This window comes from Adiantum capillus-veneris, chromosome 1 (assembly GCF_014529385.1).
Source record: "Adiantum capillus-veneris isolate H3 chromosome 1, ASM1452938v2, whole genome shotgun sequence".
Lineage (NCBI taxonomy): Eukaryota > Viridiplantae > Streptophyta > Polypodiopsida > Polypodiales > Pteridaceae > Adiantum > Adiantum capillus-veneris.
The window spans coordinates 111,051,307-111,079,305 of NC_140931.1; the positions used below are offsets into that span (position 1 = coordinate 111,051,307).

At 45.4% G+C, this 27,999-nt stretch overlaps 1 protein-coding gene and 1 pseudogene across 2 annotated transcripts in view; one reads left to right on the top strand and one right to left on the bottom strand.

Annotated features, from left to right (window-relative positions):
* The window catches only part of LOC147465358 (uncharacterized), a 36,129-nt gene extending 13,072 nt beyond the window's left edge, over positions 1 to 23,057 (bottom strand). The window contains exon 1 of one of the 2 annotated variants that reach the window (XM_086519643.1): positions 22,763 to 23,057. In XM_086519643.1, coding sequence (XP_086375769.1) covers positions 22,763 to 22,930 — 168 coding nt within the window. In that variant the 5' untranslated portion in view covers positions 22,931 to 23,057. Of the gene's footprint in view, positions 1 to 22,756 lie in introns of both variants that reach the window. The other variant, XM_086519638.1, reaches the window with a different exon arrangement.
* Positions 23,058 to 23,893: 836 nt separating this feature from the next.
* LOC147465359 (uncharacterized) lies at positions 23,894 to 24,594 on the top strand (annotated as a pseudogene).
* The last annotated feature ends 3,405 nt before the right edge of the window (positions 24,595 to 27,999 follow it).

Genomic DNA, 27,999 nt, shown 5'->3' on the forward strand with positions numbered 1-27,999 from the left:
AAATGATCACAAATGAAGGTGCTGAGACTGAGAGATAGAGAGAAGAATACGACACCAGAATGTTGTCAAACCCTCCTCCAAGGGCCCCACTCTCTATGGCGAGAGCAGTCTACTATTGATTGCACAAATTTCTCAATGGTCTGAATGCAATGGTCTTGCCAACGATGTCAACGACGATGATGACAACGACGAGACGGGCTGAAAATTGAAAACGCTAGGGACTGAGATCTGCAGATCTTGTATCTACTGAATTCTGACTCTATGTCGGTGACGATGGCGATGACAACGACGTGACAACGATGCCCTGAAAATGCAGATGCTGAAATCTCGAATAGCGGGCTGAATCTGCAAACGTTGGCTGATCTGACAACGCGGCGAGGATCTGTTGCGCGAAGGTGAGATCTACGAGGTTTGGGGGCTGCTGTACGGATCCTAATTTCTGAAAATGCAAAACGCTGATGCAAAAAGTGGTTTCGTCGCCAAGGAACTGCAAAACGCTAGGCGGACCGGTTTTTCCAAAAACGTTAGGGCTGATGTTGATATCTGCTACAAAACGCTAGAGAATCTGTTGTCGTCGGGCTGATCTGCAAATGCTGAAAACCCTAGGCTGTTCTTGATGGCTGAAAACGCTAGGTTGTTCCACCGGGGGTCTTGCTAAGAAGGTGCACTGTCAGACACTTGGTCCCTGCTACCTCTTCTGCCAGAAAGTGTTGGCGCTAGCTTTTCTTATATAGTCACTTGCAAGATTTGCCCTACCCCACTTATTAATAATAAGTGAAAAATGGCTAAAATAGGGTAAAAAGGTTCTGTGCACTGTAAAATGCTCGTGATGGATTCTGATGGTAGTGCTGATGATCATGTTGTGTGCAACCAGAGGACATGCAATACTCTAAATGCCTGGACATGCAGGGCCTGCAAAAAGACTCACAAAGGTGCCAGAACACTTCCTAAGCTAATTGAACCCTTGTCATGAAGTACCTTGTCCACATGCACATAGGGTTAGAGGTGCACGTGACATCCCCTCCTTTATAAAGTGAGGTACTGGTACCGAACTGTATGGCGTCGAGGGAGATCGCCAACAACATCTGGAAGAATCCTGGGAAGGACTCTTCACCGGCCCACTCTGATGTGTGGGTCATGCGATACTTGAACTTCATAAAGGTCTACAACGCTTGCTTCTTTGGGCCGCGCCGAAAGCGGCACAAAGTCATCTGTAGCTGCGTGAAAGCTTCAACTTCGGCTATAGTCGTGGATCTACCTCCTTCAAGAATCTCCGAGGAGGAAAATTCTTGAAACCACTTCCAACACAAAAACATGATCATACCCATTCCATGTAAAACTCTTGTGCGAGAGCAATCGCTACCGCCTTGTTGAGATCGACGGGGTCGAAGACTTCTACATCAAACTTGATATAATCGTCCAACCCAAAAAGGAATGCCTCTTCGCTCTCATTATCCGATTTGCGTAATTGGGTGCCGAGCTGCAAAACACAGTTAGAAAAAGATATGACTGGCATACCATTTTGCTTGAGATTGCGCCAATCTTCTTGCAACCGCGCTAGGTACTGAGGAGGCATAAACCGTGCCTTGAGCTTGTCTTGGAAGTCAGCCCAATTGAAGGAAAGGGGCACGCCTTCTTTGGCTTCCTCTAGGTGAGCGGTCAACTGTGCCTCTTGCCATGCGTGATACCAACTAATGGCATCACCGGCAACAAGGTAGCTAGGTACATAGTCTTCGGTACAAATTCGTTACGTAAGGTACGTAGTACAGAATAGATTGAGTTTTTAGGTACGTAAAAATTCGTCCTTTTTTTTTTCAAAAAGCGTAAAACTGAGAGTACTTCGTACCTTTACTTATGCATTCACCAAGACCTCAAATAAAGACTAGAGTCCATGACTCTAACCGAACAGTGAAAACACAAAGCTGACCAATGTCTACAGCCAAACAATGTCAAATGTCTCATGTCATGGTCTCATAAAACTAAGAGCATAAAAAAAAGTACATAATGATAATCCAAGATTAAAGTATGAAGTCCTGATTCTAACTAGTTATGCAAACCTCACAATGCACGATTATTTTTTTTCTTCGAAAAAAAGCATCCGTACAGATCCCTATCCATACGTACATATCCGTACTGTACGGCTGTACTATACAAACCTATCCGTACGTTGTACGGATGCAACCTTGACCGGCAAGGTACATGGTCGCGGTCAAAACCTTGTTATTTCTTGTCTTCTTAGTTGTCGCAAAATAAGTATTAATGTTACGTGACACATCCAACCCTATGTGTCCGTGGACAAGCTACACCATAACAGGGTTTTCGTCAAGTCTAGTCGGTTTAGATTAGAAGTGATCTGGCACTCTTGTGAGTCTATTCGTAGACCGTGCATGCCCAGTCACTTAGTGTAGATGCATATCCTCTGGTTGCACACTGCATAAGCATAAACATTTCCATCAGATTCCATTAGAGTCGGTTTGGGGATTTTTAAAGTGACTTTATCCTATTTTTGACATTTTTCACTTATTTATTAAGTGACTTTTGTTGGGAACTAAGTAGGGCAAATTGGGTAAGTTAATATATAAGCAAACCCAAGTTAGCACAATTGGGCAGATAAGCAAGGAGCACAGTAGGCTTTCCAAGCAACAGGTACTCCCTCCCTCTCTCAACAAGAACCTCTCTAAGCCATCCTTGGTGAGACCACCCCCATCAACCCTAGCGTTTTGGGATCGCCAGCAAAGCCTCCATCCTTGGCGTTTTTCTCCCCAACAAGCCATCGCCAGCAAGGTCTTCACCTTGGCGTTTTTCCCTACCACACAGGCAGCCCCTACTCCAGCGTTTTGCTAACGCCAGCAACACCTGCAAGAGGGCAGCGTTTTCAGCCATAAACGCAGCCCAACACCTGCTACAGATCTGCATTTTCAGCCTTCGACATCAGCCCCAAAAACGCAGCCTGATCGTGCAAAGACCTCAGCGTTTTTATCATTCATATGAGTCTCGGCAAATCAGGGATTTTCAGCCATAAAAACAGCAGCAAACCAATCATTTTCAGCCTCCCAAAGTGGTCCGGATTCTCAACCCTTACCCCTTTGTGGACAGCAGATAAAAGAGCATCGAATTCAGCCCTAAAGTCATCATCGTCGTCATCGGCATAGTCCCCGTTTGCATCAGTCCATGCATCATCATTGTACACCTTTGTGCCATCAAAAGTAGACCACTCTCGCCGACGAGAGAGGGGCCTTCGGAGGAGGGTTTTACAACCTCTCGGGTGTCGTATCTCTCTTCTCTCTTTCTCTCAGTCTCATACACTTGCACGCACAATATCCACTCACTTTGTTCGTGATCATAGCACTAAGGACGGAAGGCTCTCTCCTTCCCTAAGAACCAAAAGGAACCTTGAGCAAATATAGATCACTAATCTTGAGAAAATACAACATTCATTCTGCTGCACCTTACATTGGTATCAGCGCTTTGGAAGTGTTCTGTACTACTCAAGGGAAGAACCACAAGAATTTTTTTGCTTGTTGCGGTCGCACGAACCCAAGTTCGCTTGGGCGTGTCGATTCCTAATCGTGTTTTGTTGAAGAGTGACAGGAATCTCAAGAAAGAAGGGCTTGTCCAGCCTCCCCTTGTGTCTCTTTTCACTCATTGAGAGCGGACCGTGGACTTAGCGGCCGGCTAATCGACGTGAGGTGGGAAAAAGCAACCTTGGTGTGAGCGCAAGGCCGCCAAGGGGTGCACCCGCAGAAAGGAGTAGAACTCGGGTGAAGAGAAGATCCTTCTCCAACGCGATTTGCAAGCGAAAGAAAACCTCAAGGACCCCAAGATCCTCAAGAACCAAGAACCCAAGAACCCAAAACCCTCTAGAACCCAAGTTCCTCGTGAACTTAAGAACCCAAGATCATAGTGCATGGTCGTCACCCGAAGCAGAATGGATACTTCACATACAGGTGATGAGCATGAGAGAGGCGACGAAGACTTTTCCCCACCAGGAGATGATTTCTTCAACCCTCCCCCTTCGCCATCTATGCCACCAAGTGTACCAAACCCTATGGAAGCAATGGTCAAGCAGATGATGGCCATGATGGATAGACAAGAAGCAAATCGCCTTGCTCAGGACCGTGAGCGCAAGGAAAGAAACGCAAGACTTGCCGCACAACAAGAAGCAAATCGCATTGCTCAGGACCGTGAGCGCGAGGAAAGAAACGCAAGACTTGCCGCACAACAAGAAGACAATCGCCTTGCTTTAGAACGCGAGCGCGACGCACGCAAAGAACGAAAACAGCAAAGAAAGGTGGAGGAGGCGGCTCAAAGATTGGCTTTGGAGACCGAGCGTGAAGCTCAACAAGAGCTACGCACTCAAGAATTGCTTCGACAAGCGCTAGCCTCGAAAACCGAACCACCCAAAGATCGTGGGAGTTCATCAAGTGGCGCAAGCCACGATACGGATTCCAACAACCCGATCACAGAGAAGTTGACTTTCAGTAAGTATGACGGTAAGATAGATGCTATGGTTATTCATTCTTGGTTGCCTCAATTTAATGCTTATTTTGCGACACCTAAGAAGACACGCAATAGCAAAGTTTTGACGGCAGCTATGTACCTTGCCGGTGAGGCCATTAATTGGTACCACGCATGGCAAGAGGCACAGCTAGCTGCGCACCTAGAGGAAGCCAACGACCTCACACCCCTTTCCTTCAATTGGGCTGATTTCCAAGACAAGCTCAAGGCGCGGTTTATGCCACCTCAGTACCTTGCACGATTGAAGGACGATTGGCGCGCTCTCAAGCAAAATGGTATGCCGGTTATATCTTTTCCTAATCGTGTTTTGCAGCTAGGTACTCAATTACGCAAATCGGATTCGGAGCGCAAAGAGGCATTTCTTTACGGATTGGACGAGTATATCAAGTATGATGTCGAGGTACTTGATCCAATCGATCTCAACAAAGCGGTAGCGATTGCTCTCGCATACGAGATGAAGCACAACAAAGGAAAGCCTAAAGAAAACAAGACTTCTCAAGGAACCCCGCCGAATTCTCAGAACACACAGAATAGTAAGAATGGTAATTCTCCTAGCCCTTCTTCTTCTAATTCCTCGGAAAAGAACTCTAACAATGAATCTAAGGGTAAAGCTAAAGCACCTGCAAAACCTAAGCTAACCCCTGATGAAAAAGCTTCACAAGGAATTATAGGAGGATACATCATGGCTGAAGAACAAGTGATTTATGCTAAAGAAGGTAGATGTTTTCAATGCCATGTCAAGGGTCACATTAAGAAGGCCTGTCCTAAGACAGTCCCACCTAAGGAACCAAAGGCACCCACAGCTACCACAAGTACTATCACAACACAACCTGCATCTTCTCCTGACTCTGACACACACATTGATGAATCTCTCTTAAAGTGTTATGGTCATGTAAAGGGGCAACGTTTAATCATATTGTTTGATCCACGCAGTATGCATGATGTGATTAGTCCCCTTCTCGTTGAGAGAGCCCGCCTAGAGGTTAGTCAGAAAGCTTCTCTCGAGGTTTCTGGCTTCGCTCCTTATATGGACTCTCTCATCACGAAGGAGTGCCTTGATGTGATGTTTACCGTTCAACAAGCTTCTTTTCGTAGGAAATTTCTTGTATCTCCTCTCTCAGGATGTGATATGATTTTGGGCATTAAATGGTTTCGTGAACTTGACGCTCACATTAAATTTGGAGCTAACACGATCACTTTACATTCCGACACTGATTCCCCCTCATCATTCGTGCTAAGGAGGGCTTGCATTCTTTGCCTCTCATCTCTCATGTATAGGTAAAGCGTGAATTACGACGAGGAGCACAAGCGGCATTCATCTATGCTACTCCAGTTTCCCAGAGCATTCAGGCTCCAGGTAAGTATTCGGAGTTGTTTACGAAGTTTAAACATCTCTTTTTGCGGGATGATCTTTCACCTCGTCTCCCACCCGAGCGGCCGGAGGACCATCGCATCGAGCTTATGGAGGGAGCACAGCCTGTTAGTAAGGCTCCCTACCGTTTGAACAAGTCACACGAGAAAGAGTTAGAGCGACAACTCACGGAGTTGGTGGCTAGAGGATTCATACGTCCTAGTGTAAGTCCTTTCGCTGCCCCTATTTTGTTCGTTCGCAAGAAAGATGGTTCGTCTCGTTTGTGTGTTGATTACAGGGCATAAACAAGATGACCGTCAAGAACAAGTTTCCGATGCCTCGCATTGAGTATATCCTCGATAGGCTCAATGGGGCAAAGGTTTTCAACAAGGTCGATCTCAAAAGTGGATACCATCAGGTACGGGTATTCAAAGGCGACATTTTCAAGACCGATGTTCGCACTGAGCGAGGGCAATGGGAGTATATTGTTATGCCTTTTGGATTGACAAGAGCCGTGGGTATGTTCAATCGTCTCATGGTAGGTCGTTTCGGCGATGTGGTCGGTGTATATGTTCATCTTTTTAGATGATATTCTCATTTTTTCTGCATCGTGGGAGCAACATGAAAGAGATGTTGAAAGGGTACTAACTCGTTTGGATGAGTGTCAATTGTACATTGCAGCTAAGAAGTCTGAATTTTTTCTTATTGAAGTCACTTATCTGGGTTATATCATTTCTGCAGAAGGCGTCAAGCTAGACCCCGCAAAGATGGAGCAAGTTCGTAATTGGGATTTGCCCCAAACTGCATATGATGTGCGTTCTTTTCTTGGTTTATGTCAAGCATATAGTTCACACATAGAGAATTTTGCACGCATTGCTACACCTATGACTGATGTTTTGAAAGGGATAAAGACTCGCCGTCAACGCGTAGACTTGCCCAAGGCAGCCATTGAGGCTTTCGCAGCTCTCAGGTTGTGATGACAGAAGCACCATGTCTTATCCTTGCCTCTTGGAATGATCCCTTTGAGGTATGGACGGATGCGAGCAATGTCGCCATAGGCGCTGTGCTCCAGCAACATGGTCGTCCTGTAGCTTTCCTTAGCCGGAAGCTCAATAGTGCGAAAAAGAATTATTCAGTTTATGATAAAGAACTTTTGTCTGTCGTTCACTCTCTTAAGCATTGAAAGCATTTTCTGTATGGTAGAGAGTTTACAGTGCACACAGATCATCAAGCCCTCAAGTGGCTCCATCTATGCCTAGTGCACATTGGAGTGATTGCCAAGCACAGTGGTCACAATTTTTTGAGCAATTTGGAGGTTTGTGCCTGGAAAAGCTAACCCCGTTGCAAATGCGTTGAGTCACAAAGGACAGATTTTGGCTCTTGAGTCAAGAACCACATTTTCTATACAGGGTGAGTCTTTTGACAGCATGAAGAATCAATATGCAGATTCGGAGTTTGGTAAGTATTGGTTGCAGGCTCTTGCTTCCCAAGGGCCCAGCAACTATCTCATTCGTGATGGATTGTTATTTTTTTGTCAGCGTTTATGTGTGTTGCCCTCTCTCAGCCCAACCATATTGCATGATGCACATGATTCTCTCACGGGTGGGCACAGGGGTTTGAACCAGAGTAAGAAGGAACGGACGGAACGGGCCCCTCCCGTTCCCGGAACGCGTTCCCATGGGGGTCGGACAGTCGGAACGAAAACGGACACTTTTCGAAACGCCTGCCGGAACACTCACCGGAACGGGCGGAACGCCGGTGGAACAGACGGCCTGGCAGAATGGCAGTTTTAAAAAAACTGTCCGTTGCTAAAAAAACAGACGTTTGGGTTTTTTGAAATTTGAACGCCATGGGTTTTGGGGGGAGATCTTCCCTATATAATAAGCCAAGGCTCAAGGCATTGGGCAAGGTTGAAGGCACTCTAGTCTCTCTCTCTCTCCCAAGGCACTCTCTCGAGTCTCTCCCTCCCTTGGGCCTCAAGGCTTTAAGCCTCAAGGCTCAAGCTTGACGCTCCACCTCTCAAGCTCCACCTCTCCATCAAGCTCCATCTCTCCCTCAAGCTCCACCTCTCCATCTCTCTCATTCATCACCTCTCTCGAGTCTCCTCTCCCTTGGGCCTCAAGGCTTTAAGCCTCAAGGCTCAAGCTTGAGATTCAAAAATCAAGACTCCACCTCTCCATCACTCTCTACCGCGCCATCATCCTCTCTCTCTCTCTCTCTCTCTCTCTCTCTCTCTCTCTCTCTCTCTCTCAAGATTCCTTCCTCTATCGAGTCTCATCACTTATGGCGCAAGCTTCCGCACCAAGTGAACGTGATCCCTTGGGTGCCAAGAAGAAGAAGGACGAAGCATCGTGGTGGGATGAAGTGCATTCCCGAGTGTTGGGAAAGTCCGGTGGTGCACGCACATGGAAGTGCAAACTATGCGGCTTCGAACGGCAATCCGGTACAACCAAAGTCCGTGCTCATCTCCTTAAGCTTGAGGAACAACAAGTAGCAATATGCAAGGCCGTCAACGAGCAACGGTTGAAGGAATTTGAAGCCAAGGATGCCGCCATGAAAGCCAACAAAGAAGAGAAAGAATCAGCAAGGCCTAAGCGTTCCGTAATCGACCCCAACAACTTGGTTTTTCCCTCTTCTACATCTTCTTCATCGGTTGGTGGTGATAGCAATGCGACAACGACGGAGACGGCGGCGACATCTTTTCACTCGGCATTTTCAATGCCTAATACTACTCCGGTCTCCACCCCCAACTCTCAGCAACGCACCCTACATACCACTTGGGATCCAAAAAGGAAGGAGGATGTGGATGCAAGTGTTGCCCGCTTTTTATATCACGATCACATCCCCTTCATAAAGGCTCCGTAAGATTTACTATCATTTTCAATACAATCAAATAGTAAATACTAATACCTCTTGTGTGCAATGTCTAGGTCAGAGTACTTCAAGACCATGTGCACGAGGATTGGAGAGTATGGGGCACACTACATGCCACCCTCTTCCGAGGCCCTCCGCACTACTCTACTCGATAGAGAGAAAGCCGTAGTGGAGATGGCAACCCTCAACATGAAAAGGCAATGGACGAAGTATGGAGTGACCCTCATTGCGGATGGATGGAGCGACACTAGGAGGAGGTCCATCCATGGCATTGTTGCCTATTTCAAAGGGGAGATGTATTTTGCCCACTCCCATGATGCCACGGAGACGGGAAAATCAACAGATGTCCTTGCGAGTGAGTGGGCCTCCGCCGTAGAGACCATTGGGTCGGACCTTGTGATAGGTTTGGTCACCGATGGGGAGGCATCAAACAGGGCAGCCGGAGCTATTTTGGAAGGCACTTATCCTCACATCACGGTGTCTTTTTGCATGGCACATTGCCTTAACAACCTCTTGAAGGATTTCGGCAAACTACCTTGGACAGAGCCTCTCATTGCATCCACGTCCAAGGTGGTTGCTTTCATCAACAACCACAACATACTTCGAGCCGAGTTCTTGAAGCGGTCGGGGAGCAAAGTGCTTCTAAAGTATTGTGAGACCCGCTTCGCCTACAACTATCTAATGGTGAACCGCTTTGTAGAGTGTCAAAGTGCAGTGCGGCAGCTCTTCATCAATACAGAGTTTGCTCATACTACCCATGCAAGTACAGTCGCAGGGATCATTTGTACAGGGAAGGTGGAGGATCCCGAGTTCTGGGAGTCCCTAAAGAGTATTGACAAAATGGTGAAACAGTGATCCACTTGCTTAGAGTGATGGATGGTATGCAACCTTGCATTGGCAAGGTCTATGAAGCAATGGATCGCATGGTCGAGGCCCTTGAAGAGTATGAGCAGGACCCAGATAGGCTCGAAGAAATCAAAGAGCTTTGCAGTAGCAGGTGGAATGCCTATAGTTCACCTCTTCATGGTGCAGCTTTTGTGTTGGACCCAGAGTTCCAGGGTGCAAGGCAGGAGCATGATTCGGAGGTAAATACACATTGGAACACCATCTTAAAGAAGCTTCACCCTGAACGTGACATGCAACACAAGATAAAGGATCAGCTTGCATTTTACAGGGATATGTGAGGATCATTTGGGACAGCCGATGCCCAAATTGATCGCACCAAGATTTCCTCCGTCTTGTGGTGGCAAGAAAATGGTTCAGATGGTCCCGATCTTCAGCGACTTGCCGTCTGCATTCTCAGCCAAGCGGTTAGCTCCTCTTGCTTGGAGCAATTGTGGAGTGTATATAGCCACATTGCATCTAGAAAGAGGAACCGACTTGGAGTGGAGAAAGCAAATGACCTTGTTTTTGTCAATGCAAACTTAAGAATTCTTTGCAAGTCAGCATCCAAAGTGACAGATCCCTTTCTACAGTGGGAGATGGAGGCAGAGGCAGAGGTGCTTGGAGAGACAGGAGGATCTACGCATGAGGATGAGCCTATGCAGGAGGATTGGGATGATATTCACGACGTCCAGGACTCCACTACAAATTGGGAGGGGGGATGCTCTTCTGCCCCTACCTAGAGGTGAACTTCAGGCATGAGTCATGACTCATTGCTCATTGGTTTTTGATATTTGTTTCCTTTGTGGCCGCCGGCTTTGCCCCCTTTTTGTATTGCACTACCATATGAGTGATTGAGTCTTGACATGTCACCTATTGACTCTTACAGTTGTTATTTAGCACTCTTAGCCTCTACATGTCTTTTTGTAGCGCCTTGGCTAGCCTTGTAAGCCATCTTTATAATCTATGATCTATCATCTTTTTCCTCCAAGCTTTTGTGTAGAGCATGGACTCTAGATTCTATTCTTCAACTCTGAGTTAATGTTCTTTCTATGAAGGATCAAGATTCAAGATGCTTTTGTGAAGGATTCATGTATTGTGTATTGCGCAATCGTGTGTAAGCCTTGGAAGTTGGCCCTTAAGACTGAAGAATCATTGCAGACCATGCCTGAATAGGATTCTACTTGGACTAACGGGTGTGTATGGCTCTCCACTAACATATAGGTCAAATCCAACCTAATTTAAGCATATTTTAAACTTACCGTTCCGAGCCCCGTTCCCGTTCTGTCTTTTGGGGGGGGGGGGGCCGTTCCGGAAACGTTCCGGAGGCCCCCGTTTCCGTTCCCCGTTCCCGTTCCGGGTAACTTTGGTTTGAACACCACATTGGAAAAGATTGAACGATTTTTTTATTGGCCTAAAATGCGAAAAGATGTGTTTCGTTATGTCACACAATGCACTATATGTCAAAAAGTAAAAGCTCCTCGGGGTAAGCAACAAGGCCTCTTGCTTCCGCTGCCTATTCCCGAGGGACCTTTTCAGGATATCTCTATGGATTTTGTGACTAACTTACCACCAAGTCTGCATTCAAGGAACACTCAATGTTTAACAATTGTTGATCGTTTCAGCAAATTTTGCATGTTGATTCCTTGCAAAGCCACAATTACTGCACAAGATGTTGCACGATTGTTCATTAAGCATTGGTACGCCCTCTGTGGTTTGCCAAAGTCCATTGTTTCAGATAGGGATGTTAAGTTCACGTCCAACTTTTGGCGTGCACTCTTTGAAAATTTTGGCACAAAGTTGAATTTTTCATCCGCTTTTCATCCACAGTTAGATGGTCAAACAGAAATTTATAATCAGTTGGCTTTTGATGTGTTAAAATCTTATGTTCATGATCAGCAGTCTCAATGGGAGCTCTTTCTTCCATTGGTTCAGGCTATTCTAAATGACTCCTTTTCTTCTGCTATTGGTCGAACTCCGTATGAGGCAGCTTTTGGCCGTCCGTTCCAGTCACTTTTGACTAGATCGGTCAGTCAAACGCTTGATGCCAATGCTGAGAGTCGGTCATTGGATGAGATTTCTGAGAGTGTGAAGCTTCGGCTAAGCAAGGCTCATGAATCTTATTCTCGGCACGCTAACAAGCATCGTCAGGAGGTCTCGAACAAGGAAGGAGATTGGGTATATCTAAGAATCATAAAACAACGTCTTAAGCAAGTTGCAAAGAAATGTCCTAAGTTGTCTTTTCGTATGTATGGTCCATTTCCAGTTATCAAAAAGATTAATGAGGTTTCAATGAAACTGCAGTTGCCTAACTCATGGTTAATGCACAACGTTTTCCATGTTCTTGGTTGAAAGTGTTTCAGAGAACACCTCCAAAGGACGTTTGGGAAGAAGAAGAACCATAGATCATCGATGAAGCTGAAGTCATGGAGCCGGAGCAAGTCTTGTTGCATCGGTTTCGCCATGGGTCAAAGAAACAAGTACGACAAATATTTTTTGAAGTTCAAAGATCGAGGAACCCATGAAGCGGTGTGGGTAGACGAAGAGTTCTTCAAGGATTATCCAGAGTTGTTGGCAGACTACAAGGAAGCCATGCAGCTCGGTACCAGTACCTCACTTTAAAAAGGAGGGGATGTCACGTGACATCCAACCCTATGTGTCCGTGGACAAGCTACACCATAACAGGGTTTCCGTCAAGTCCAGTCGGTTTAGATTGGAAGTGATCTGGCACTTTTGTGAGTCTATTCGTAGACAGTGCATGCCCAGTCACTTTGTGTAGATGCATATCCTCTGGTTGCACACTGCATAAGCATAAATATTTTCATCAGATTCCATCAGAGTCAGTTTGGGGATTTTTAAAGTGACTTTATCCTATTTTTCCCTATTTTTGACAATTTTCACTTATTTATTAAGTGACTTTTGTTGGGAACTAAGTAGGGCAAATTGGGTAAGTTAATATATAAGCAAACCCAAGTTAACACGATTGGGCAGATGAGCAAGGAGCATAGCAGGCTTTCCAAGCAACAGGTACTCCCTCCCTCTCTCAACAAGAACCTCTCCAAGCCATCCTTGGTGAGACCACCCCCATCAGCCCTAGCGTTTTGGGATCGCCAGCAAAGCCTCCATCATAGTCACAAGGGACGCATTCCGGGACGGGGAACGGGGGACGCGGGACGGGGCTCAAATGGATTTTTAGTGTAAAAAAGAGGGCAGGACAGCAAGTGGGGACGGGAAGCCCCGAAAAAGGCGTCCCTTGTTACTATGGCCTCCATCCTTCTCCCCAACAAGCCATCGCCAGCAAGGTCTTCACCTTGGCGTTTTTCCCTACCAGGCAGCCCCTACTCCAGCGTTTTGCTAACGCCAGCAACACCTGCAAGAGGGCAGCGTTTTCAGCCATAAACGCAGCCCAACACCTGCTACAGATCAGCATTTTCAGCCTTCGACATCAGCCCCAAAAACGCAGCCTGATCGTGCAAAGACCTCAGCGTTTTTATCACCCATATGAGCCTCGGCAAATCAGGGATTTTCAGCCATAAAAACAGCAGCAAACCAATCATTTTCAGCCTCCCAAAGTGGTCCGGATTCTCAGCCCTTACCCCTTTGTGGACAGCAAATAGAAGAGCATCGAATTCAGCCCTAAAGTCATCATCGTCGTCATCGGCATAGTCCCCGTTTGCATCAGTCCATGCATCATCATTGTACACCTTTGTGCAATCAAAAGTAGACCACTCTCGCCGACGAGAGTGGGGCCTTTGGAGGAGGGTTTTACAACCTCTCGGGTGTCGTATCTCTCTTCTCTCTTTCTCTCAGTCTCATACACTTCCACGCACAATATCCACTCACTTTGTTCCTGATCATAGCACTAAAGACGGAAGGCTCTCTCCTTCCCTAAGAACTAAAAGGAACCTTGAGCAAATATAGATCACTAATCTTGAGAAAATACAACATTCATTCCGCTGCACCTAACAATTAAATTGATGCAACCAAGAATGAACAATAGTAGCATCCATCTTACCGTCATACTTACTGAAGGTCAACTTCTAAGTGACGGGGTTGTTGGAGTCTGAATCTCTCCTTAAGCTACTTGATGAACTACCAACATCTTTGACCGGCTCGGATTTCAAGGTACTTGTAGGACCAACTCTTGCATGCGTTGGCTCTCTGCGTCTCACGCTCTAACTCCAAGGCCTCTCGTTTATCTTCGGCCGCCAAGCGCGCTTGCTCACGCTCACGCTCCAAGGCTACCCGTCTATCTCCGATCGCCAAGCGCGTTCACGCTCTTAGACTAACCGTCTTTCTTCGCGCTCGCGATCCAATTCGGCCTTTCTTTCTTCCGCCGCCAAGCACGCTTGCTCGTGCTCACGATCTAAGGCTGTTGTTCGTTCTTCGCATTCATGATCCAATTCTGCCTTTCTTTCTTCGCGCACGCGCTCCAAGGCGGCACGTTGCGCTTCTTGTTGTATCATCATGTCCATCATCGTCTTGACCAAAGCCTCCATAGGATTTGGTGCAATCCTTGGCATAGATGGGGAAGGGGGAGGGTCGGAGAAACCTCCTGGTGGGGAAAATTCTTCTTCGCCACCACCATGCTCATCACCCCTATGCGAAGTATCCATTCCGCTTCGGGTAATGACCATACACTGAAGTCTTTAGTGCTTGAGTTCACGAGGAACTTGGGTTCTTCTGGTTCTTGGGTTCTTGAGAGTTCTTGAGGGTCTTGAGTTCTTGAGGTTCTTGAGGTTCTTCTTTAGCTTGCAATCTAAGTTAGAGAAGAATCTTCTCTTACTCGAGCTCTTCTCTTTCCCGCGGGCGCACCCTTGGAGGCCTTGTGCTGACACCAAGGTTGCTTTTCCCACCTCACGTCAATTGGTTGGCCGCTAAGTGCACGGTCCGCTCTCAATGAGTGAAAAGAGAAACAAGGGGAGGCTGGACAAGCCCTTCTTTCTTGGGTTTCCTATCACTCTTCAACAACATGATTAGGAATCGACACGCCCAAGAGGACTTGGGTTACATGCGACCGCAACAAGCAAAAAAAATTATGTGGTTCTTTCCTTGAGTGATACAAAAACACTGCCAAAGCTTTGATACCAATGTAAGGTGCAGCGGAAGTGAATGTTAAACTTTGCTCAAGGTGAGAGCTCCGGACTGTGCTCAAGGGTTCCTTTTACTTACGGAAGGAAGAGCCTTCCGTTTCTTTAGTGAGAGAGTGCAAATGATCACAAACAAAGTGGATAACACTGTGAATGAAGGTGATGAGACTGAGAGATAGAGAGAGAAGAATACGACACCACAATGTTGTCAAACCCTCCTCCAAGGGCCCCACTCTCTATGGCGAGAGCGGTCTACTATTGATTGCACAAATCTCTACAATGGTCTAAATGCAATGGTCTTGCTAACGATGTCGACGACAACGATGATGACGACGAGACGAGCTGAAAACTCAAAACGCTAGGGGCTGAAATCTGCAAATCTTGTATCTACTAAATTCTGACTCTATGTCGGTGACGACGGCGATGACAACGATGCGACGACGATGCGTTGAAAATGGAGATGCAAAAATCTGCGAATAGCGGGCTGAATCTGCAAACACTGGCTGATCTGACCGCGCGGCAAGGATCTGTTGCGGGAAGGTGAGATCTACGAGGTTTGGGGGCTGCGGTATGGATCCGGATAATTGCTGAAAATACAAAACGCTGATGCAGAAAGTGGTTCTGTCGCCAAGGAACTGCAAAACGCTAGGGTGATTTGTTGCTCCAAAAACGTTAGGGCTGATGTTGATATCTGCTGCAAAACGCTAGAGAATTTGTTGTCGCCAGGTTGATCTACAACTTGCAAAACGCTGGGTCTGATCTGCAAATGTTGAAAACGCTAGGCTGTTCTTGATGGCTGAAAACGCTAGGTTGTTCCGTCGGGGGTCTTGCTGAGAAGGTGCACTATCAGACACTTGGTCCATGCTGCCTCTTCTACCAGAAAGTGCTAGTGCTAGCTTTTTCTTATATAGTCACTTGCAAGATTTGCCATACCCAGTTTCCCAACAAAGTCACTTATTAATAATAAGTGAGAAATGGCTAAAATAGGAAAAATAGGTTCTGTGCACTGTAAAATGCTCATGATGGATTCTAATGGTAATGCCGATGATCATGTTGTGTGCAACCAAAGGATATGCAACTACTCTAAGTGCTTGGACATGCACTGCCTGCAAACAAACTCACAAAGGTGCCAGAACACTTCCAAAGCTAACTGAACCCTTGTCATGAAGTACCTTGTCCACATGCACATAGGGTTAGATGTGCACGTGACACTTGCGATCCCCTTGAGGTGTTTGGTCACATACCTCACCTTCGACGCTTTTCAGAAATTGCCGTTTGCAAAGACAACTTCAAACTGTTGAATGAAAGTACTGGTAGCTTTTTCCCTTCGTCAAAAGTATCAAACTTGACTGAATGTTCTGAAGTCTAAAGACGACCTTCATATCCTTCCCGAAAAGATGGGTTTTCTTGGCTATGGTTCTGAATTGGTGTTCTTTGATATTTTCTGAGTTCTGAAGTATCTTAAGCATTCCGCTCCTCGGATTCTCTATGTTCTTGAGCATCATGCTCTTGTCGCCTTCTCAGAGAATCCCAAGTCTTGTGTCGACTTCTTGCAGCGAGAAAATTTTTCCAAACTCTGCGAGCTTTTTCCGGCAGGACTTAAGGTTCTACCTGCTAACTTCTCTCTTGGCTTGTCATGGTTTCTTCCCGTATCTTCCCACAGTCGTCCTCCTTTACAGAGAAAGAGAGGAAACCATGCTCTGATACCACTGTCACAAACGGGAGCGCATAGAAATATAGAATATACTCGGATAAATAGAATTTATCACTTAATACTGAAGACAGAGGATATAGAGAGAAATAGATAGAGAGAGAGTGAGCAGATCAACACAGTACTAGGGACCAGAAGATGGGCTAGTCCCCCCCCGTAATAGTATCTTTATTACTGAGAAGAAGTCTATACAAGCACTTGAACCGAACATATTACCACGTTTGTTCTAGAACAAGATTTGATGGTTCCCAGAAGCCTCAGCTTCCTATTCCTAGGGCAAAACCCTATTCCAAGGAACTTCCGTTCCTTATTCCAAATCCTCGAGAACCAAGGTACTCGCCTTTGGATCTCACCTTCCAGACTCGGGGTATAGCATCCCTGCAACTCTCTCTTTTGACTCGGTTTCCAGAGTCCTCTTCCTGCAGAATAACTCTGCTTTCCTCGGACACAGTCCTTCCTTGGGAATCTCAACTTCTGGATCCCCAACTCGAGAGTATACCACTCTCGGGTCCATAGATCTACGTCCCAAACTCGGGTACAAAACCCTTGGGCTGATCTTTCTCTAGTTCCTCAGAGCACTTTCTCTTGCAGAGGCTTATGCCTTCCTCTGCTCCTACTCCCTCACTAAGAGGAAGTACACCTGCAAACAAATACTAAGAGATCATGACATGAAAATCGTTACCTTCAAAGTCTCGACGCTCGAAACGCAACTCGGTTCTCGAAAAGCAATTCCCCGGAAGAGATCTCTACAAAGAAAATCCTCTCTTCCAATCCTACACACAAAAGAGGTGTGTTCTCGGGTTCCTTCTCGGAAATCAGCCCCGTCTGCGACATTTATGGGCTGAAAACAGAGAAAAACAGCAGCTTGTCGCGATGGAAACATGCTCCGTAGGCGACGGAACTCGCGCACTAGGTCCTAGCAACATCTGGTACACTTGGGGCAGCCATGGGCATCACCGGCAACGTCTTCTTTGCGGCTGAAATCTGCAGCAGCATCTTCTCCTTGCAAAAATTGGTCTACCCTGTGAGAGAGAGCGTGTGATGCTTTTATAGCTCCCTGGCCACGACAAAGATAGCAGAGCATTGGATGCCTGCGTAGAGATCGGGGCCTTTTTTTTCGCTATTCTGCCACACACACACACACAGAGCACTGGTGGGCGGCCGGCGTATTTTAAAAATAGTCTGAATCTGCCCAAAAACTCAATAAAACCTTATAACTTAAAAACGATGCTTTCACAGCACTTCATGGGCATCCCTGGATGCAATCACACGTACAGATGCAATGCAGACATAGACTTCCTCGCAGGAAAGCATCTGCTTTCCCAAAAGCAATCCTGCTTTATCAAAAATCATCCGTTTTTCCTCAAAGTTTCCTTTGAACCCATCTTCATTCAAGTGCTAGCTCTTCCTTGTACACAATTCGGAATTTCCTCCTGACTATGGATATTTCTTTTCCGATGCACCCGTCACCCACCTTGTGACACATCATGAATATCCATCACCTAGTCCTTTCCTACCGAACTTACGGTACAATCTCCTTCACAATGCTCTATGTTACCCATCCTATGATGCATCAGAGAGGTCCGTTCCCGGATGGTCGAATACTTCTTCGATGCTCCCTGTCACCCATTCGATGTGACGCATCAAAAGTACCCGTTCTTGGTGGCCTTACAGATATTCCCTTTCATAGTGCTCTTGTCATTACTCTGAATGACGCACTAGGAATACTCTGTACTCGGATGTCTCCAATGAGAAAAAACCTCTCACTTAAAATTCCAATAATTCATTTAGAATTATTTTTCTTGGTGTTCCAAGCTAGAAAACCCTCTCACTTATATATTCAATAATTCATTTAGAATTATTTTCCTGTCAAATAAAGCCAATTTGGCAACAGGGCAAGTTTGCAAATTCATGTTTCCGATGTGGAAAATCTGGGCATATGCAGTCCGAATGTCCTGAACCGGTTTTGCAACCACCTCCTTCAGCAGTCCCATCACCTGCTTCTGTTTCTATTGGCAAACCTCTTGGTGAGGTTAAGCAGAATGGAAGCTTGGTTGTTAATGTAACTCCCAATGTGGAAAAAGGGAAAGCCAAGTCTTCACAGTCTACAGCTCCGAGTAATGGCAATGCTGCAAAGGGTAAAAATGTGGGGTCTAGCGAGTCTGGTGCTTGGGTGGTACCCAAAAAGACGGTGAAGATTCGCACTCCTCCCTCTTCTCGTAATTATGTTCCACCTATGAATACAAATAAGAATGTATCCTTCAAGCAGCTTCCATGTAATGACAATCATACGTTGATTGACGCATGGGAAAAAGCGATGCATTCTTATAAAGATGTGCTCCTTGGTGAGACTTCTACCCCACATTTGAATCCTGCAGAAACCTATTCCGCAATGACTCAATGCATTAGCCCTTGAACAAATGTGGTAGAAGAAGACGTGCACATGGGCACGTCTACATAGTTCCTCCTATTTTTGATGCCTTTGTACATATGTTCTCTCATGCTTGATCACATCAGATGCATCTCGTTTAATGTGCCTGGGTTGTGTAACCTTGATAAATGGCAACTAATTGGCAAGGGTTGCTTTATGGAAAGATATCTCTTCTTATCGACATCTAATACACTCCTTTGTGGTGATTTTAACAACACTCCTGACATGTATGATAGCAAAACACGTAATTCGCATATGTTACTTGTAGAAAGGCAAGCATGGACCATCTCCTTGCTTCAGCACAAATGCTTGATTTATAGCGTTCCCTCCATCCGGATCTCCCGCGTTTTACTTTTCAGCGTACTGCTAATCACTCGTATCGTGCACGTCTGGATAGATGGTATGTTCTTCACAAATAGTAATATGATGACTTTGTGTGTGATATGAAGATGGATTGCACTTTGCAGTTGTCTGATCATTACCCTCCGTTTTTGAATTTGTACTTTGGGCAATCACTTTGTGATAGGCCTCTTTATCGAAAGCGTCTGCTACATATTAATAATGCTTATCTTAAGCATGACGCCTTTCGAGACATAATTTTTGGGCTTTTTCCTCCCTTGATAGCTCACATGCATCTTGATCTTGATGTCGCGTGGTTTCGTTTTGTAATGCAAGTGCAATGTGCTATTGAGGACTATGGAAAACAATATTTACATTGGACTCGCGGCATTATTAAGGATGCTAAGCAGGTTTGTCAACATTTGAAAGTATTGGCCAACTCCAGGCCTTTAACTGAATGTGAATTACCGGAGTTGTGTGAAGCTCGAGTATGCATACAGCTTGATGATAAACGGAAGCTTGAAAAATGGTAGACGCACGCTTGCCAACGTGCTTTTGTTGATAAAGCATGTACTTCGAAGAAAATTTTCAAGCATTTGCATCACACGAGAATTTCTACGGGATTCGGCGTATAAAGCTTTCTTCAGGTGCTTGGACATCCTTTAAACATGAACTTGCTGATGATGGTCTCGCATTATAGACAAGTTTTTGCTAATGTTCCTCAAGAATCGCCAACGGTATGTCAAGCAAGACAGCTGTTGCTATCTCATGTACGACCAATCATCTCTTCCTGTGATGCATTATCTCTTGAGGAACCTTTCACTAATTCAGAATTGCACAATGCATTGCTTTCATTGGGCTGCTGGCGATTCCCTCGCTGGGATGGGCTTACTGTGGAGTTCTTTATCTCTTTTTGGGAGTCTCTAAAAGAGCCGTTACTTTTTCATGCTGAATGTTGCATGGGAGAAACAAGATTTGCCAATTTCTTGGAAAGAAGGCTTGCTTAAATTGTTGCCCAATCAGGCACTTTGTGAGAATTTCGCGCACTCGAGACTGATTACGTTGATGTCTGTAGTGTACAAGATCTTGGCTAAGTTGTTGGTTAACCGGATTAAGGATCATCTCTTTGAAGGAATACATCAAGCTCAATATGGTTTCATACCACGTTGTCAAATCAATGACAGCTTGGCTAATGCATAGTTACAGGGAATGGCAATTTTCAGGTCCCTGTTCCCATCCCAATTTCCCGTTCCGTGTTTCGGATGTGAGTATCCGAAACAAGGAATGGCATTTCATGCATGTTTCCGTTCCCCGTTCCCCGTTCTGATTTCTCGTTCCAAGTAACTATGGACTAATGTTCTGATTGGCATGGAGTATGCAAAGTACACACAGTAAGGTGTACTTGTAAAGCAAGTTGATATGGAAAATGCTTTTGACACTGTGCATTGGGACTACATTGTAGCCACGAAGCGTTGTCTCAGGTTTAGTCCTAAAGTCAATATTGTTTATTTCTTGTATCCTCGCAGTTCATCTTCAGGGCTTCTTAACGGTGAGTTAACGGATTCCTGGCCTCTTGGTTGCTCGGTTAGACAAGGCTGTCCCCTTAGCGCATTGTTGTATGTCATTGCCACACATCCTTTGTTGATGCATCTAGTCACTAGACTTCTGTTGGTTGTCTTCATGGCCTGCAGTTACCGTCGGGACGCAATTTTGTTGGGGAGGCTTATGCTGACGACTCGTTGTTTACGTCCCGTAACTACCAGGCTGATGTTCGGATGATTATGGAAGCTTTGGACCTATATGGGCTTGCGGCTCGTCTTCAAGTCAACTTTCATAAATCGAAGCTTCTCCCGCTCAGTTCTTGTGATTGGCATGAGTCGTTGTGGCCAAGAGAGATTGTTCCTCCGAATGTGATTTCGAGGCATTTGGGGTATCCAATCGGTTGAAATGTCACTCGTGCTCAAAAAGTGGATTGGGTTATGCAACGTTTGAATGCCAAACTGCATTACTAAAAGTTGTCTACATGGCCATTGTATGTTCGTTTGAGAATTATCCAAAGTATCATGATGGCTTATGTACAATTCTATTTGCCATTGTTGTATTGGCCTCGACATTGTCTCGCTTCACTTATGTCATCGATTTTGTCTCATTCGTGGCGTACTCATGCTCATAAAAAAGGCCTGCGTTTGATGTCCATGGAGAAGCTTTGTACTCCCAAGCACTATGGTGGACTCAATATTTTGGACTTGCGCCAGCATGTTCTTGCCCGAAAGGCTATGTTGTTACCGACTCTCGTGCAACAAACTCAATCCATGGGCTCTTATGTTTGCCTCCTTCTATCGGCATGTTGTTACTTTGTCCTTTGGCCACTGACAGCCAACCAATTGGGAGGTTGTGTTTGGCAAGATGGAAAGGCGTATTCTTGGATGCCCTATCACCTCTAGCCTCATTACTGATTGGAAGGAAGTTACGGTGCATTTATCATGGCAAGATCGACAGCAACAGGACGGGAACTCGATTCGATTACAGAGTCTTCATTAGAGTCAAATGTTCTCTCTTACTTTGGTCGACCGCTCGCCTCACCAGGCCTACTTTCTCTCACGTCGTGGCCTTCGAGTGGTTGGTGACGTGGTTGATGATGCGGGGTACACTTTCCAGTTTCCCTTTGCTGCTCGTCAGTTTGAATTGGATATGCATTACCGTCAGTTTTGGAAAGAGCTTCAGCACATGCTGGCTGGCTTTTTGCTTGTTCCGCCTCTGCTCGTTAGGAATCGCATGTCTGATTGGAGTTTGCGGGACAAGCCCTTCGATACTATGTCGGCCAGAAAGATTTATGCTCTTCTTCTGTCTCAGCCCTGGATGGCTGACCATTGTAATGCCCTGTGGTCAAAGACATTTGGTGGAAGAAAGTGCTCTCTGCCCTTTGGAAGAGTCATTTGCCTTTGAAGGAGCAATTGTTTCTATGGTGATGCTTGCTTGGAGTTCTTCGAGTGGGTTCTTTTCTCAGTGCGCGCCATATCTGCTCCTCCCGTTGTGTTCGTTGCTCGGCTCCAGAGGAGACTGTTAGTCACCTCCTTTGGGATTGTTGCATTACTAAAGAATTTCTTCGTGGTATAGCAGCTGGCATGCGGCTCCGATTCCCCTCAATGGTTTTCCATCAAAGGTTTTGGGCTTTCAGCATTCTCCCACCTTCTGCTCGACCGTTTGCAGTTTTTTTTATGTGGGTCCGATTTTGGGCGTATTGAACCCTGTGGCATCAACGCAATAGTTGCATGTTCTCTCGTGCTGATGCAAATCCACTTCAAATTTTCAAGCTTTCCCTTAGGCAATCCTTACGTTTTGCTTGAGAAGAGGTTGCATCAGCTTGCATATAATGCTTTTATCCCTTTTTCGCGGATGAACACTTCAGTGTTCATGCCTTGCTGTGGGTTTTCCTTGCCTTGAGGTTTCCCACTTGTAAATTAATCCCAAAGATTTACGAAAAAAAGTGTGTGTGTGTGTGTGTGTGTGTGTGTGTGTGTGTGTGTGTTGGCTAGCAAATAACAAGGAGAGATGCTAACCTGCACCTGAGCTTTCGAATCGTCTCCTAGGACAGCTTTATACAGCTTCATTCTCCTAGACAACTGTTCAGCTTTCTTCTGCAGCTGACGAGCTCCATCGCCTAGCTGATCCTGCTGCTTGCATAATCCGCACGATAGTTTCGACAACAAAACTGCTCTTGAAACACGACGCATAGAGAACAACGAAACCGAGAGACAAGCTGCACGGCCGGAGACAGACCGAGAGATGGAGGTGGACTTATTGTGCTGATGAAAACTGGTGTGTATAGACTAGTCAAGTGACGTCAGTCGCCCGCCTCAACACTACCACACAGTAACCACAGGTATTGAGTGAAGTCCACGCGGTGGTATCGAGTGAAGTCACAAGAGGTTTTAAACAAATTCTAGCAACATTCTGACTTACCTCAACATCATGAGATTCTCCGAGGGAGGCACCGCATACCTAGCTAGTTACGATTGGGGGCAAGGGACCGCCGGCCCAGTGGGAGGACCGGTGGTCCCCTGCCCCTAATCGTACCTAGCTAGGTATGCGGTGCCTCTCGAGCAGAAGCTCATGAATGAAAAACATTGAAAAGGGCTCCATTTTCTTGCATGGAAAAAATTCCAAATCTTCTTGTGAGTGAGGTGCGAAGCTCAAACGCCGTCCCATTTGTCCATGAAACCCCCCCCCCCCATATGTAACACGCGGTCCAACGCAAGGGATCAAAGGTTGGAGTGAAAAGTTGGATCAAGAGTCAATGAGGACCGCGGATTTTTTTGACATCGTGCAATTGTAATCTCGACACAAAAAGTAATCTCGGCATAGTCATCACTTTTGACGACGTGGCACGGCGCCTTTTATTTGTGCATTGAAGTCAAGCTTAAAGTAAATTCTTTCATTTATGATTCTTGCAAGTATGCGCAGCATTCACTCATCCTACTTTAAAGAGTTTAACTCTCGACCCACATCAAAGTAACGCAAAGACCCACACTGTATGTAATCTCGACACACTGTGTGTAATCTCGGCACATGCAAAGAAAACTACTCTCTCTCTCTGTCCCTCACCCTCACACACGCACACACACACACAGTAACATTCACAGTCATGGACGGAAAGAAGTGTGGTTTCTCATCCAATCACCCTCAATCACAACCAAATGATGGATTGGGATCAAGAAAACGTGGAAGGTGATCATATGCTTGAAGAGTTGTTTGATGAGGATTCAAGTGATGCGAGTAGTGAAAGTAATGATGACGACTTCGAGGTACTTCATGAAGAAGGTGATGCTCTTGGAGAAAACAGGCCTTTTGATGATCAAATGGTTAAGGTATTTCCGGATCCAAATCTCTATCTGTCCACAACATATTTTCCTTTCATAGAGAGGCATATAATTACATGATAAGAGTGCTTCAAAGTGACCTCTCCACAACATTGGAGACTCTTAAAACCTATGACTCTAGAGACATGTTGAATTTGAAGAAGTGGCACAAGATGAAGGATGAGCTTCATGTTGGGCGTGATGAAGATAAAAGGCTTTGTTTATATTTGGGAGATTTGCAGCCAGTGAGAGTTCCATGTGTTGAAGATTGGGAGGATATTGTAAAAGTTGCCCACATTGTTGAAGGATCAAAACACCAAGGGTTTAATAAAACACTAATTTTCATCAAGTCCAAATGGTGCATTGAAGTTAGGAAGCATGGTATATCTACCATATACATCAAAGAGTACATAAATGCTTGTGGATGTAGCAATGCAACTAACGCTTTAACTTCAAGATCATGGCGTCAAAGAATGGATCTGAATAAAGAGCCTCCAAATGTGATTATTACAAGCATGTCTGATGTAGATGGGCAATAAAAGACCATCATGATCGAGCACAAGACAAGGTTAGTGATGGTCCTTTCTTCCAAAAAATATGGCGCATCAAAAACTATGATTGATTATATATGTCATCAAAGTGGTACGCCTCAACAAAGGGGAGATAAAAAGAAAACAAAGACATCAAAAAAATGTGGTTGTCCGTTTAAAATACAAGTGATAACTACCAATGGGAGTAATGAAGTTCATATTTATCTAAACACTAGTCACAGGCGGTCATGTCCCAAGTTCAAGAAGTGCTATATATCACTTGTCCATCCATCCATCCGTAATTGAGTATTGCATAAAGATCTCTTTGATGTCGGGAATGCTCGATATGTTGCTTCTATGTCTTTGTCAAAAGAAAGATTTCACATGGAGCGAGCCTCCCTTCTTGACTGTGCTATGTACAGGTTCTTTATGATACCGCATGAAATCAATATCTTGTCTTATCAAATGCGTTCTCGAGGTAGCACTTTGACTTGCTTCTTTAATAAATTTCTTTATACAGAGGATACTCTCTAAGTAATCAAGTTGATACAGGTCGCGTATCAGATGATGACTGGGTTTCTATGTATACGGAGGCTATGAAATTATGCGAAACCAACAAGGTGATGTTTTGTCATAAGTCACATAGAGTAATTCAAATTTCTTTTCTTCTTACGTTCAAATTTTTATGCAGGTGGTTTATTGCCAACCATACAATCCAAAAGAAGTTAATGACAAAGATAAGCCTTTTATCTTGATCATTCAAGATGACTGGATGCTGCAAATGGCCAAGCGATTCTTTACAAATAGCTCATGGGCTATTGACAACACATTTAAAACAAATGTATATGGTTTACCATTGTATGTTGCAGTGTTGCCAAACCAACAAGGTGTTGGCCTACCAATTTGGTTCATGCTGTGTACGACAGGTCCTGGTTGTCATCATGACGTCATTGCTTTCAAGTTGACAATTGTTGTAGTCTTTGAGAGGATGGGCCACATTTGTCCGTCAGCTATTGTGATTGATAAGTCACAACAAGAACTAGAGGCTATATTGAAGGTCGTGGATGAAGACCCGCATAGTTGGAGTGTTGACGCCAATGGAAAAAAATATCAGGTTGCATGCCGTGTTCTACTTTTCTGGTTCCATACCAAAAAAACATGGGTGGAGAATCTCTTACCTCAGGTATTATACTGCTAAGTTACTTAATTGTAACTATTTGATCTATAATAAAAAAACATGATTTACAACATATGCATGTTTGTTTTGAAATGTAGTCTCCAAAGGAGTTAAGGGACGATGTTTATAATGATTTGTCAAACTTAATGCATTGTGCAACAGAATCTGATTTTGAAGGCAGATTTCAAGAGCTTTTGGTGAGGTATTCACCATACCCAAATATAGTTTGCTATATCACTAATGGATGGTGTGGGGGGGATTGCATGTGGACAACCTGATTGTCATGACAAGGGTAGTGCCTGGTGGTCAAGGACCAGGCCCAAGGGGCCGGCTCCAAGTGTGGATAGGGAACGAGGCCCAAGGGGCTATTAAATGGGAGGTTAGGTGGTTCATTCTCAGGCAGTCCCTCATCGGGTCTTACATTGGTATCATAGCAATGACTATTTTGGGGCATGAGGGCATGGAGCCACCCGCTTTTGCTCTTGCATGCATGCAAACTAGGGGGCTGGAGGCGGGCATGGCCGCTTAGTAGGGAAGTGGTCGAAGACGATGAAGGGAACTCGTGTGTAGGTGCCCTTGAGCCGAGGAGGGGAGACCGTTTCGACCCTCACCAAATCGCGCGCAGAGGATTGCAACAAGATCGCATCGCCGAGGGGATCACTTCTCGACCCTGGCGTGCTGCAAGCCGAGCACCACATAAGCCGGGGGCGGCCTGTTTCTCTCTCGCGCTGCTGTGTGCGCCATGGCCGACTTCCTATTTCCCATACACAGGCACCCAAGGGCCTTTGGCCTTAGGGCAAGACATTTAAAAATTAGGGCAGGTGCCCACACTTAAAAATTAGGGCAAGTGCCCACAGTGTTCCACCCCACCGGATACGCAGATCCACCCCGCCCGATACGCAGATGCACATCGACCATCAATTTTTTGCCCAGCTGAGCAAGCTGCTAGCAGTACACGAAGCTGGCAGGGGTTTCAGGTCGTTCCAACCACAAAGTAAATTTCATATTATTTGAAAATGGTGGGATGGCTATGACAGATCTTAGACACTCAAGCATCCTTTGAGAATCAACGAAGAAAATCGCCAAGGTTGCGAGCCCTCTTGGATTTACAAGAAACTTGGTATGGATTGGCCGCATGCAAGATGTTGCACTGCAGTTACGAAGGCATGTTTTTTGCGGCTACAAAGACATGTTTCCGCCGTTTGAAGTGGACTTCTAAGAGTCGGTAAGCAAGTCGACTTTAATGTTTTCAATTATAACTTCTTTGAATCTCGCAGATCTCCCTGCATTATACGCACAACAAGAAAAGCATGGAGCACTTTTAGCATGTTCAGCAAGGCCTATGCCATGCTGGTACAAGCAAGGCCTGTGGCTTTTAAGGTGCCAATGTTCGGCAAGACCAACCATTGTTTACAGTTTCAAGAAGTTGTATCGCCTCCCGTGACGTGAAACCTTTGCAAGGATCATGGAAGAGCTACCGCATAGGCCATGCGGCACAAGTCGGTAATCAGGTATGCATTTGTTTTGAAGTTGTTTGGCAAATTTATTCGAACATGATGAGTGCTTCTTGTCCCAGCAGAGCTGTTGTACAAGTTATCAATCTCCATTCATTTGCATGATTTTGCTAGCATGAATGATCATTACTTGCACATGCAACTGAATTATGCCTATAATGTGCATGTTGCATTGTAACTTTGAAATTTATATAACATTTCGGGCAAGCAGGTATTGCATTGCCTTCTAGCAAGGCTCGCATGCAAATTGAGGGAGGTCCACTTTAGGCACTCCAAACACAAGCACGGATTGTGACAGTTGTTTTAAGCATTACAATTTTGTTGGCATCGAACCCATACTTAACCTGCCAGCATGACTCAAGCATGGCTTGAGTACCTACAACCCTGATCTGTTGCACGCATCAATAGTAGTTCCATTTTGATGCCCATGGAATCTCAAGGAAATTGGCACACCCTGTGGCTCGACTTCATGAAGGGTGCACAGAGCTTGGCATGGCCAACTTCTTGTCACTGCTTCTCACTGTTTTCATAAGCCGGCAAAGATGCTCGCCACACGGAACTAGCCAATTTCAATAGAAATTGCTTGACAAGGTCAATTCTCGTTTTCCATGATCTTTGTCCGTCGGTACCAGCATCTGTTGGTTACAATTTGGGCAATCTTGCATTGAAGCTTCCCGCATTTGGACTATGCTATGAGCATACAAACTTGGCGGGGGCATTGGC